This window comes from Rhincodon typus, chromosome 3, assembly GCF_021869965.1.
Source record: "Rhincodon typus isolate 14 chromosome 3, sRhiTyp1.1, whole genome shotgun sequence".
NCBI lineage: Eukaryota > Metazoa > Chordata > Chondrichthyes > Orectolobiformes > Rhincodontidae > Rhincodon > Rhincodon typus.
The window spans coordinates 121,002,587-121,015,212 of NC_063334.1; the positions used below are offsets into that span (position 1 = coordinate 121,002,587).

The 12,626-nt window shown below is 40.3% G+C and overlaps 1 protein-coding gene across 1 annotated transcript in view; it reads right to left on the reverse strand.

Annotated features, from left to right (window-relative positions):
* The window catches only part of LOC109914562 (NOP14 nucleolar protein homolog (yeast)), a 32,176-nt gene that overhangs the window by 6,249 nt on the left and 13,301 nt on the right, over positions 1-12,626 (reverse strand). The window contains exons 5-9 of the mRNA XM_048594112.1: positions 10,657-10,785; positions 9,392-9,514; positions 5,784-5,915; positions 2,241-2,562; positions 419-549 (exon numbers count right to left, since the gene is read on the reverse strand). Of these exons, the coding sequence (XP_048450069.1) occupies positions 419-549; positions 2,241-2,562; positions 5,784-5,915; positions 9,392-9,514; positions 10,657-10,785 (837 nt within the window). The remainder of the gene's footprint in view (positions 1-418; positions 550-2,240; positions 2,563-5,783; positions 5,916-9,391; positions 9,515-10,656; positions 10,786-12,626) is intronic.

Genomic DNA, 12,626 nt, shown 5'->3' on the forward strand with positions numbered 1-12,626 from the left:
GAGCAGTTTTACAGCATGTCATGCATACTTCACAACCCATCCTTAGAACTAATTAGAGGCTCGGCAATCATGAGTTCATTCATGTTATGAAGGAGCAAAGAGCACAGCATAGAAATGTATTTAAATAAGGGTTTAATGAAGCTTTAAAGTATTTATTTCAACAATCTGTTAATTTTTTTCATGATCATGCATTGCGCTTACACATATAGAAAGGTATTGAAAACTTCACGATGTGCAAGACATGTGGCTTTACCAGCATTATATACTTCAAAAACAAATTAGATTTTTATAAAAGAAAATGAGTGGCATGTAACCAGTTCTATATAGTGCCTCACAGAACACTTGTAGACTGGTCTGAAGGATGATAGAGATTAAACAGCTATTTTACATTTGACTCTTTGCAGTATAAAGAACTCACCTCTAACTTGGCTTTGTTTCCTGCTGCAAGACTTGGGTGGTTACACTTCTGAATGCGTTCCACTATTAAGCACTGCTCCTCTGTTACGTGTCCTGTTAGCAGGGTTTTCAGGTCAGCATACGACTCAGGGACTGTGTAAATGAAACCATTAAAATGAGATCAGGATGGAAACCTATTGGTCATATCCCCAGTCTGGCCAATAGAGGACATATAAACAAAAAAAAAATCACTACATTTCCACCTGGGATGACAGGGCTGTGCAATGAGGAATGATTGAATCGAATGGGTTTTGCTCTCCAGTTTAAAAGAATGAGATGTATCTGAGGAGGGCCTGATGGGCAGGTGGTGGTTTAGTGGTAATGTCACTGGACTAATAATCCAAAGGTCCAGGGTCATGCTTTGGGGACACACCTTCAAATCCCACAGCAGCACCTGGTCAAATTTCCTTTCCTTAGTAATGTGATTGACACTTAACCGCCTTCTGAAATAACCTAGCAAGCCATTCAATTCAAGGGAGGTCAGGGATGGGTTACAAATGCTGGCTTTACCAGCAACATGCACATCTATGAAAGAATATAAAAGAATGCTGAGAAGCTGTTCTCCTGCTGCAAAATTTAGAACTGGAAGTTAAAATATCAGAATGATTAGTCAGCTACTTAGGGCTAAGATGAGGAGACATTTTGTTACTTAGAAGGTTGAGAGTTTTGGAATTCCGAATGGCTGTGGATGCTCAGTAGTTCATTATATCCAAGATTCAGATTGAAAGATTTTTGGTTTGAGCACTTCAAGGGATAAGCCAGTAAAGTGCTGAAGTAGAATTTGAACCATGATCTTACTGAATAGCAAAGTAAGCTTGAGGGGTTAAAATAAAAGCAATAAAGTGATGAGGGCTGGAAATTAGAAATAAAAACAGAAATTGCTCAAAATACTCAGCATGGTCTAGGTTGCAACCTCCAGGATTTAGAAGGACAAGGGCAGCAGATGAAAGGAAGTACCACCACCTGCAAATCCCCTCTCAGCAACACACCACACTGGCTTCGAACTGTTACTTCACTGCTGCTGGCTTAAAAGCTCAGTACTCTCTTCAGTATAGCACTGTGGGTGTACCTACACCGCACTGGTTGCAGCAGCCCAAGAAGGCAGTTCACCATCTCCCCCAAGCCGATTAAGGATAAGAAATAATTGCTGACCTAAGCACTAATACATGCATCTCATGAATGAATAAAACAAAGTCCTGCAACGTTGGTAAAGAGACAAAGTTAACGTTTTGAACCAAACACAACTCTTCCTTGGAACTGGGCCTGGGTTCCTTGGAACAGACTGGATTAATCATTGAATGCAATTAATTTTATCTGTTGAAAATGGGGAGGGGAAAATGAACAAAAGGGAAGGTCTAGGAGGAGTTGAGGCAAGAGAGACTAAATGGCAGAGATGTCTTGGAATAAAGGGTAATGGGGTGGTTATCTGTTCAACTCCTGTTCCCATTTCTTATGTTCTTACACACAACTACACTATATCAGCCTTTGCAGTATACCTGGGCCAGCATTACAGGTGTATTACAAATGTAACAACTGAACTCCAGCAGCACAGCTGAACTGCATCAACTATGGAGCTGTTTTATTTTAACTCCATTTGGTCATTATTCGACTGCAATTCAGATAGGACTTTAATAAGCCTTCTCAAACAACTGCTCCTATAGCATAGGACCAAATGTTAGCTGACTATGCCAGTGGGGTCTTAGGCATGAACAATGCTAGCCTTTGGCCACCCCACCCCCAACAAAAAAAAAAATGCCACACACCAGCAGAAGTCCAAGACTTACCAGGAAAAGTGAAAGGTAGCTCACTCTTGGCTGCTTCCATCATAGCTTTTCTTGCTTCTTCATTTGGTGCACTCTCTTTATTCAAAGTAGCCCGGGCTGTTTTTTCACCATCTGATACACTGTCCTTCTCACTCTCGGCGTCAGAGCCTAAATCTGAATGGCTATCATTTTCTAGATCTGAATGACTGTCTTCATCACTCTCTTCACTTTGATTCTCTTTCCCATTTTCATCCTCATCATTGTCTTCACCTTCTCCATTCTCCTCTTCATTTTCGCTTCCCAGTTCCGTTTCTTCCTCGTCAAATTCCTCTAGCTTTCCTTCCTTTTAATAAAGGAAAAGTTAAGTTCAAACTCCATCAAGCATCTGACTTTGAGGTTGTTGACTTGCTTGCTAAGCTGGCTTGTTCTCGTTCAGATGTTTTGTCACCATGCTAGGTGACATCACCAGTGGAGCCTCCGATGAAGCAATGTTATTCTATTCTACTTGGAATTTATATTGTCTGGTCCGTTATGGTGAGTAATACCATTTCCAGTTCAGATCTGTATGGGTTTGTATATGGGGTCCAATTCTATATGTATTTTGATTGCAATATGGGTGGAGAACCATGCCTCTAGGAATTTCCGTGCGTGTGTATGTTTGGCTTGGGCTACTATATAGTTACCTTGTCCCAGTTAAACTGATGGCTTTCATTGTCTGAGTAATATATAATATTTTATATTAACAAAATATTGAGGAGAGTTCGTCGTGCCGTTTTGCTGCTAGTTGATGTTCGTGTATTCTGATGGTTAGTTTCCTTCTTTTCTGTCCGACGTAATGTTTGTGGCAGTCGTTGCATGGTATGTTGTAAACCACGTTGGTTCTGCACGTTGTGGTAATGGGGTCTTTAATCCTTGTGAGTGTCTGTCGGAGAGAGACTGTGGGCTACCATGATCCTCGTGGTCTGAGGATCTTGTGGTCAGTTCCAATATGATGTAGGGCAGTGTGGCCAGTGTGTTAGGGTGTACTGTGTCCTTCTGTTGTTGTCTGTTTAGTAGGCATCTACAGATGAAGTTGCGGGGATATCCGTTTATAGTGAGGATTTTATACAGGAGCTCTTCTTCTTTCCTGCGTAGTTTCAGAGTGTTGGTTGGAGTGTGTCCTAGCCCATTTAAATAGTGTCCTAATGCAGCTTTGTTTGTGGATGTTGGGGTGGTTGCTGTGGAAGTTGTTAAGTTAGGGCGGCACGGTGGCACAGTGGTTAGCACTGCTGCCTCACAGCGCCAGGGACCCAGGTTCAATTCCACCCTCGGGCGACTGTCTGTATGGAGTTTGCACATGCTCCCCGTGTCTGCGTGGGTTTCCTCTGGGTGCTCTGGTTTCCTCCCACAGTCCAAAGACGTGCAGGTTAGGTGGATTGGCCATGCTAAATTGCCCATAGTGTTCAGGGATGTGTAGCTTAGGTGGGTTATAGGGGGATGGGTCTGGCTGGGATGCTCCAAGGGTTGGTGTGGACTTGTTTGGTCGAAGGGCCTGTTTCCACACTGTTGGGATTCTACGATTTTATGATCTATGAACAATCAACTTCTGTTTCTGGATGTTAAAATTGAGCATATGACCAACGGGGAGTTCTAAACCTCAGTATACAGAAAAGCAACCCATACAGATCAAATCCTCTATGAATTTAACCACTCTATGGAAAACACTCATAAGGATTAAAGACAACATGCATTATCTTATCATGCAGAACCAAAATACCATGCAACGACTACCACAAACATTACAATGGACAGAAAGGAAGGAAACTAACCATCAGAATACACGAACATCAACTAGCAGCAAAACGGCACAACAAACTCCTTAATATTGGTACACTCAGACAGACAATGAAAGCCATCAGTTTAACTGGGACAAGGTAACCATAGTAGCTCAAGCCAAACATGCATGCGAGTTCCTAGAGGCATGGTTCTCCACCAGTAATGCAACCAACATACATATAGAATTGGACCCCATATACAAACCCACACAGATCAGAACCGGGAATAACATTACTCGTCATAATGGACCAAACAGTATAAATGCCAAACGGAGTAGAATAACATCGCTTCGTCGGAGGCTCCACTAATGATGTCACCTAGCATAGTGATGAAACGTCTGAACGAGAACAAGCCAGCTTCGTGAGCAAATCAACAACCTCACCCACAACCCGAGCTACAGAGGTTTGCCAAAACTTTAAGCATCTGACTTTGTTTGGGGCAGTCTCAAAGCAGTTAGAAAACAAATACAGATGATTTTAAAAAACAGTTCAGCACAATCCTTTACATTCAGGCCGAGTGGTGGTTAGCTCGTTTGGCTGGATAGCTACAGTGTGCTTCCAAATAATGTCAAAAAAGCGTGGGTTTAATTCCAGTTTCAACTGAGCCAAGACTTGGGACCTGCCTCCTCTTCTAGCGGCTGAGCGTGGAAAGCAACGGCAGTCCACCATTGGCAAAAAAGACTGCTAAGAAAATGGCTCAGGATCAAACATCAGTAGACAATGAGCCAAGATCAAGTCTTCACCCAGAGCGCACAAGATAGAAACAAAAATGTAGAATTTTTCAACACTCAGTCCTCCTGATATTTTAAAATTAAATGGTTCACCTTCTGTTATGTTGTCTAAAGTGATCATTATTTATGTGCAGATACTTAAACAACATGTGGTATCATAGTCAGCTCTGTAGATGCTCTTACATACAATTACCCTCATCAATCGGAACACACAGCTAATTCAAATTATTGTTAAGATGGCAAAATTTTATAACTTCTAACAGAATGCAGCAACAGCTCGGAATACCTAATAATATTTTAAAAATAAGTTACGTATGGTGTATTAAGTGTAAATCAGTGAAACTATGTCAGTGACAAACAAACCGAATTTGACTAATTACAACAATAATTACTTTCAGTTTTCCATCAAAGAAAAACATGCCTTCAGTCATCTCAGTCCCCATTCCCTCAACATTCCTCCACAAACCTTTACACCTCTCTTTCTTTTGTTAAAACTCGCTTCTTTGATGCAGCTTTTTGGTCACCTCTGCTACTATCCATTGAATTCCTTGTCCACCATACTGTGAAGTGTCTTTGCAAATCTTTTCAATAATAACGCTGCTGTTGAGATTACACTGCCAAGCATTTCCAACAAACAGTTAATGGAACTTAAATCTGCTACTTTAACAAAGGGGCTAACCAAAAACGATTAATGTCTTTAAGAACAAACAGAAGAATTCCAAAGGAACACACTGAAGCATTAATCACTGATACTGCACAGCAATGTGAAAGGAATAAACATAATTTGCCAAAACATTCCCTAAGTCTTCACTGTAAGATATTACTGTTTTCACTACCAGTGTTTGATACCTTTACATTCCTGTGTACAGCTACAGGTGATATTGAACTCAGAACAAGTTCTATATGTTACCTTCCTGGTTGCTGTGCAATTGTACCACATGCTATTTAGCAGAAACATTGTTGTCTACTGTCTCACGTCCAAGGGCAGTGGTTAGATTTTACCAGTTCTTCAACCTCACCTTGTAAACAAGGCAGGGCTTGTCAATCTTATCTAGGATGAAACCATCATGCAAATCATCAGCAGACATGTGTTTCGGTCTGTTGTTGCCTTTCTCCTCAAATTCTCCACGCATCCGACGCACTCTCTCTGCCTGAAATTAGGTGTCAAAACAAATTATTAACAGTGATTGTTAAACCCTGGTACACTGAGCAAAACCAGGAAGTTAAACACAAATACAATTCAAACTGCCTTTTGTTTTTTTTTAATATTAATGAGCCCCAGTGTCCTAAAGAACAGACCTCTAATCTGTGTTTGGTCAGCTCCTATCAATTGAATTAGTGGTGCAACAGTGTTGTTCAAACTGGTAGGTGGAAAGGAGAGAAAACATCTAGAAATCCTGCTCTGATTGCCCAGCTTCAAGAGCATGCACATTGAGGTCAGGCAAGGTGGATTGGATTCCCATTGGTGAACAGCTTGTCTTACTAATTGTCAAGGTGCATGTACAAAGAATGATGACTTGTGGTAAGTGCCTTCAACAGGTGAGGGATTGGGAAAATATTACCAAGTGAAATAAACAAGGTGTCATATGTGAATAATAGCTCTGGGGCTGAAGGTGGACTTTTTTCCTGATGGGACAATGCAAAATAGATTCTTGTACAAAGGAGTCAACCTGTGTCACTAATAAGCATTGGTTGGTGGAGGTTGGGTGGTGGGGGTGAGCTAGTGATGCTTCGTTATAGTCATAGAGCTCTACAGCACAGAAACAGACCCTTCAGTCCAACTTGTTCATGCCAACCAGATATCCTAAATTAATCTAATCCTATTTGCCCACATTTGGCCCATATCTTTCTAAACCCTTCCTATTCATATACTCATCAAGATGCTTTTTAAATGTTGTAATTGTGCCATGTTTGTTGCTAAACACACACACCAGCTTCAGGCCCAAGCCAATCTCTTTTGGAACTTCCAGCACCCTCCCTCAAGCATTTCACTCCTCAATTTGAACAATGATGCTCTCATCTGATCAATCTCCCTCCTTGAGGTACCTGGGTTCTTTCCCTGCCATTTCTCTCATGCTTCTCACTCTGAGAGGTATCACAACTAAGCTCTGCTGTGATCAGTATCCTGGCAAATCAAATACCTAAGCCTGAAAAGAGGCTTTAAACTAAATGAAGTGAGAGAGGGCTATGGAGAAGGGATATGTAAGCTCACAAAGCAAAACTATATGGCAGCAACTTAGGTTAGAGTGGGAATCAGAATGTGGCAGGAAGGGACAGAGTGTATTTGGCACAGTTTCCCAGACAATATATTATAGATTCAATCAGGGATCAGGCTATTTTGGATCTGGTAATGGGTTATGAGGCAAATTTTAATGAATGATGTCAGGGTAAAAATATCCGAGGAAACAGTGATTGAAACATGGTAGAATTTTGCATTCAGTTTCAGTATGAGAAACTTGGGTCAGAAACAACTGCTGCGAAGTTGGGTACAGTACTTGTGAACTGGGGGACCAGAAGTTAGAATTTGGTGTTTGTAAAATGCTAGGAGGGAATGCATTACGTGGTCCTTTTAAAAGATAATGTGCTTTTTCTATGCTTAGAGATTTAAATTGGATGTCTATGAGCAGCAGCTTGAAAGGTTGCAAATATACAGAGAGCACACGAACTGAAACATTTGTATTAAAAGGCTATACAGTTAGCAGGCCAAGCAGCAGTTTTACTAAGACAACAAACTTTTGAATTTAGCAAATCAATTTAAACCAGGCACTTAGATACTAAAAACCAATTAAATTTAAATCCAGTAGTTTTGACAACATAGGACCAATCCTATTTTAAGAAATTGATATGTCATCATCAAGGGTGTAAAAGAAGGGGGCAGTTGGACAAAGTCCCAGAGCTAACAGCCTTCAGCTCTCAAGGGAGAGTTGCTGGCTCTCACAGCCTCCTCTAAGTCTTACAGAAAGCACCATCTAAATAACAAAGGTACCCACGGCACAACGAGTTAACATTCCTGATAGAAGATTCGGCAGAGAAAGCATTCCTAACAGAAGTATCGTCGGATAAGGCACAGAGCAGTCCAGAAGAACGTTACCTGTCTGTAATTTTGAAAGACTAAATTCTATTTTTATTTTCTATAAGTGGGACTTCTATTTATTGGAATAGCATACCATTAGAATCTTGTTTTTTTTTGGGAAAAGTTAGAAGGGATTTATTTGGTTTGTTAATAGTTTAGTTGATTTGTTCACTATTAGAGTTAGATAAATAAATTGTTATTTGTTGATTTTAAAGCAAGTCTTATGAATTCACTAGAAGTTGCTAAAAGGCAGGTTACACCACTTCTCGCACTCCTTTTACAGATTATAGGGCGAGGTGCTCCTCTTTGTGTGTTTCAGTTTTAGTTCTCAGAGGGGGGTCAACCTCCGCTTTATAACACAACTAAACTCAAATATAAGGACATAGGTTTAAGGTAAAAAAGGGTAAGTCTAAAGGAGATGCGAGAGGCAGGTATTTTTTTAAATAGAGGGTGCTACACGCCTGGAACGCACTGCTAGAGGAGATGGTAGAAGCCGATATAATAGCAATATTTAAGAGGCATCTTGACAGATATATGCATAGGCAGGGAATAGAGGGATACAGATAGTGCACAGGCAAAAAGTTTTTAGTTTAGAAAGTCATGTGTTGGGGCAGTCTTGATGGGCTGAAGGGCTTGGTACTGTGCTGTAATGCACTTTTTTCATGCAGCTGCACTACTCTTTTGCTTCTCCAGAGATTTGTGCTGACTTAATAATAATGAGGAGGTTAGAGGAAGGTTTTATCCAGCTCCAACTAATCATAGTGGGCATCTTAATGTTAAGGTGACTTTCCTACTTTAAGCAATGGACAGTGAAACAACAAGTTGCAGTAATTAAAACAGTATGTTTTAATTGAGCGTGTCTAACAGCATGTTCGTAGGGCTGTCCACACCTGCAGACTGGCACATTCAAAGTTCCAAAACTATGTCCTGAGGGACACACTAGCACTTAAGGAACCACTGTGTTGGAGAAAGATCATTAAGGCCTTCAGCCACGGTACACTGAAGCTGGAAACCGGATATTACCTCTCAGGCTGAATATTTTACATGTAATGGGAACTCTATCGCAAGTGAATTTGGAAATGTAATGAATGACACACAGCAGTGGAAGAAACTGAAATGTTTTCGGATCTTATGGAGTGTTAATTTTGGATGATCATTCAATGTACATTAAATAATTTATTTTTGGGAAAAAAAAAATCATGTCTGCACCTACATCTTTCATCTGACCACCAAGATACTTTTCTGTACATGGTAGTAACATTTCACAAGCAAACTTCAAAAAACAAGCTCAGCACAAAATGCCTGAAGTTTAGACTTCCTATCTCCTTTGCTTAAAAGTTAACAATTTCATGTGAATTCACGTTGTTAGTATAAATCTCATCACCAATGCACTGCACTTTAATTAGATGCGGAAGAGCTGATTGAAATCTTGACTGTCCAACCTACTAATCAAAATCTGCTTAAATGGCAATGTGGTATGTTTTCATTGTTGGAGGAGAGATAGATGTTGGCTGGGATACTAGCCAGTGTCACAGTGTTCAATAGATTCCATACCTCAAGTTTCTGAAGGCGCTCTTGCTCCTCTCTTGCCAACTCTTCTTTTGTTTTCAGTCGGTCAGAAGGCTGTGCCTTCATGTCAAAGAACAGCTCACGTACAATGATGTCATAATCTCCAGCCTTAAGGAGGAAAGACCAGACATGGAAAAAAATAAACCGCATTTGAACTTTCTTTTAAAAAATTTGATGTGAATCTTAACAGTTACTTCCAGTCTATTGAATAGAAACTGCTCAACGGTCCAATTACTAATGTTTATGCTCCACATCACCCTTCGCCCACATCTCTTCAAGCATACTCAGAATACCCAGCTATATTGCATTTCTGCTTCCATTCTGCCACAACTTCTCTGCTGCAAACCTTTGTAAACAATGAACCCTGACATGGTTTTCAATTCTAATCAACGGGAAACTTGCAGTAAAATAGTCAGCATGTTACTTTAAACAATACACCGAGCTTTCCCCTACTTCTCACCCCAATTGTTGAACTGGTTAAGGCAATTTGTATCTTAGCCATTAAGCTTTGGAAGTTCAGTTTTTCTTCTTATACCTATCTTGAAATTGCAAGCAGTTTGCTTGGCTAGTTTAGAGGGCACTTATGAGTCAACCATATTTGGGTTTGCGGTCACATTTAGGCCAGACTGGATGACAGCTGCTATCATAGTCAACATTGCTGAGACTAGCCTTTATTTCAACTTATGAACTGAATTTAACTTCCACCAACTGCCATGGTAAGATTTCATTGCACGTATTCAGAATATTTGCCTGGGCCCCTGAATTACAAATTATGCGACAATATCATTACACCAGCATCCCTTGCTCATAAAGCAGTGTATCCAGAGAGTTATGACATGCAGTGACATAGAATATGCACCAGAATTAATAAATAATTCCTAAAATCCATCAATTATTTTGATGGTTAATAATTAAACCTGTTGCTTCAATCTGCTCTCCCAAAGAGCCAGTATAAATATAATGGGTAAAATGTCTTCAAAGTTTGATAAAGGCCATTTGTATTCAATTTAGCGTAAAAGAAAATGCACGGATGTGGGACAATGTAATCATTTTATTTTACTCTAAGCGCTAGTATAACTTGCAGTGTACACTAGCACCATATAGTGCCAGAAACCAGGCATAACAAGTAATTGATACAAAACCACTGAAAAATTTTGTTTCAATTTTCACGCTCCTTTACAATTTAAACAGGCAGCTTACCCAACGGCTGAGGTCATACAATGAAGCCAGACATCCCCAAACTCATTTACCTTGGGTTTTTCCTCCTTGTGCTCTGTTTTGGGAGCTTTATGAGCCAACAAGGAGTGAACCTCCTTCCAATCTTTGTCCAGCTTCTCAGTCAGCTCCTGTGCCTTGTCTCGCTGCACTTGCCGCTCATGCTGTTTAGATTAGAATATTCCATTGTTATCAAAATGAAGAACACAGAAACAGGCAAACAACATTTAGCCCCCTCGGGCCAGCCCACTATTCAATGAGCCAACCCTCAGGATAGACTTGGAGTTTCCAGGAATTGATGATTAGTCTTACGGCTTCTCCACAGCTGAGACCAAGCAGAGAAAACAATCATCAGGATATTGAAATGTAATCAACCATGTTTTCTTTTATCTCTTTGTTGAACACCATCACTGATGAGTTATGAGAATACTGGAAATGGGGATTAAAAAGGTGTTGGACTGAGAGTCAAGAATTACTGATTGGAATCCGTTCAATTCCTAACCAACATGGAAAGATAGCGACACCACAAAGATGAACACGTTGAAAGACCAATGGCCAGAACTTGCGTTCAGGGCTGTTATAGGCAAGAGGTCATGTGATGAAAACCCCAGGAATAATGCTACCCATTTCTGCAGCAATTTGAAATTCAAGTTTGCCTTCATAAAATGGTCACGTGTACAGTATGAAATCCAAACACACAGAATTAAGGCTGAAACAAAAACAAAGTGTTTAAAAAAAAGATTCAACAGATCCAGCAACACACATGGAGACAGAACAATTAATGATAAAAGTCCAAAGTGGCTCTTCTTTGGAATAACATAGTTGGTCATATTCCTGGAGGTTCAATCATGAGACCTCTGTCGCCAGCTGCCTGGATCCCAAATAACGTTCCTGCTAATTTTTTTTTCAAGGTTCAAGTGTAGCAGTGAACTCTGGAACTTGGAACAGTGTAACAAATGGCATGCTTTTTTAAAAAATTCATTCACAGGATGTGGGCATTACTGGCTAAGCCAGCATTTATTGTCCATCCCTAATTACCCAGAGGGCACTTAAGAGTCAACTAAATTGCTGTGCGTCTGGAGTCTAGCAGATTTCCTTGCCTAAAGGACATTAGTGAACCAGATGGGCTTTTTTTTAAAAAAAATAATCGACAGCGGTTACAAGGACATTGTCAGGATTGTTCTTTATTCCAGATTTTTAAAAAATAAACTCAAAATCTACTGTCTGCCACAGTGGGGCTTGAAGTCATATCCTCACAGCACTGGCCTGAAGTTACGGATTGCTAGTCCAGTGACATTATGACTATGTCACAATCTCCTCTTAAATATTTAAAGGAGATTAGTTGAATACTTTAAAACAGCAGCAACTTCTGTATTAAATAATTTTTTTGAGGAAAATGCTGCTTACTAGTGAAAAATATTACTTCTTCCAATCTAACAACTACCTTCATGTAGTGGTGATGTCACAAGGAAACCTTCAGAATTGTACAGAGCAGGTAAGAGTGTGTTTCAGGAGTGTAACAGGCAGGGTAACAGTGATACAGGTGGAAGGCAAAAGCTTTTGCATTACAGAGCATGGAGGGTTTACAAGCTTGCTAGGTTCTGTACTTCAGGCAGTTGTCCAAAGATGCAGAAACTAGGAAGCATGTAAACTCAAAAACAAAATTAGAAATTGCTGGAAAAACTCAGCAGGCCAGGCAGTATCTATGGACAGAAGGCAGATTGTAGGTTGCTGGAAGAGCCCAGCCGGTCTGGCAGCATGTGTGAAGAAAAAAATCAGAGTTAATGTTTCGGGCCCAGTGACCCTTCCTCAGAACTGAAATGTTAACTCTGATTTTGTTTCTTCACAGATGCTGCCAGAGCTGCTGGGCTTTTCCAGCAACTTCTGCTTTTGTTAAAAACCAAAAGAACTGCGGATGCTGTAAATCAGGAACAAATACAAAGTTGCTGGAAAAGCTCAGCAGGTCTGGCAGCATCTGTGAAGGAGAAAACAGAGTTAACGTTTT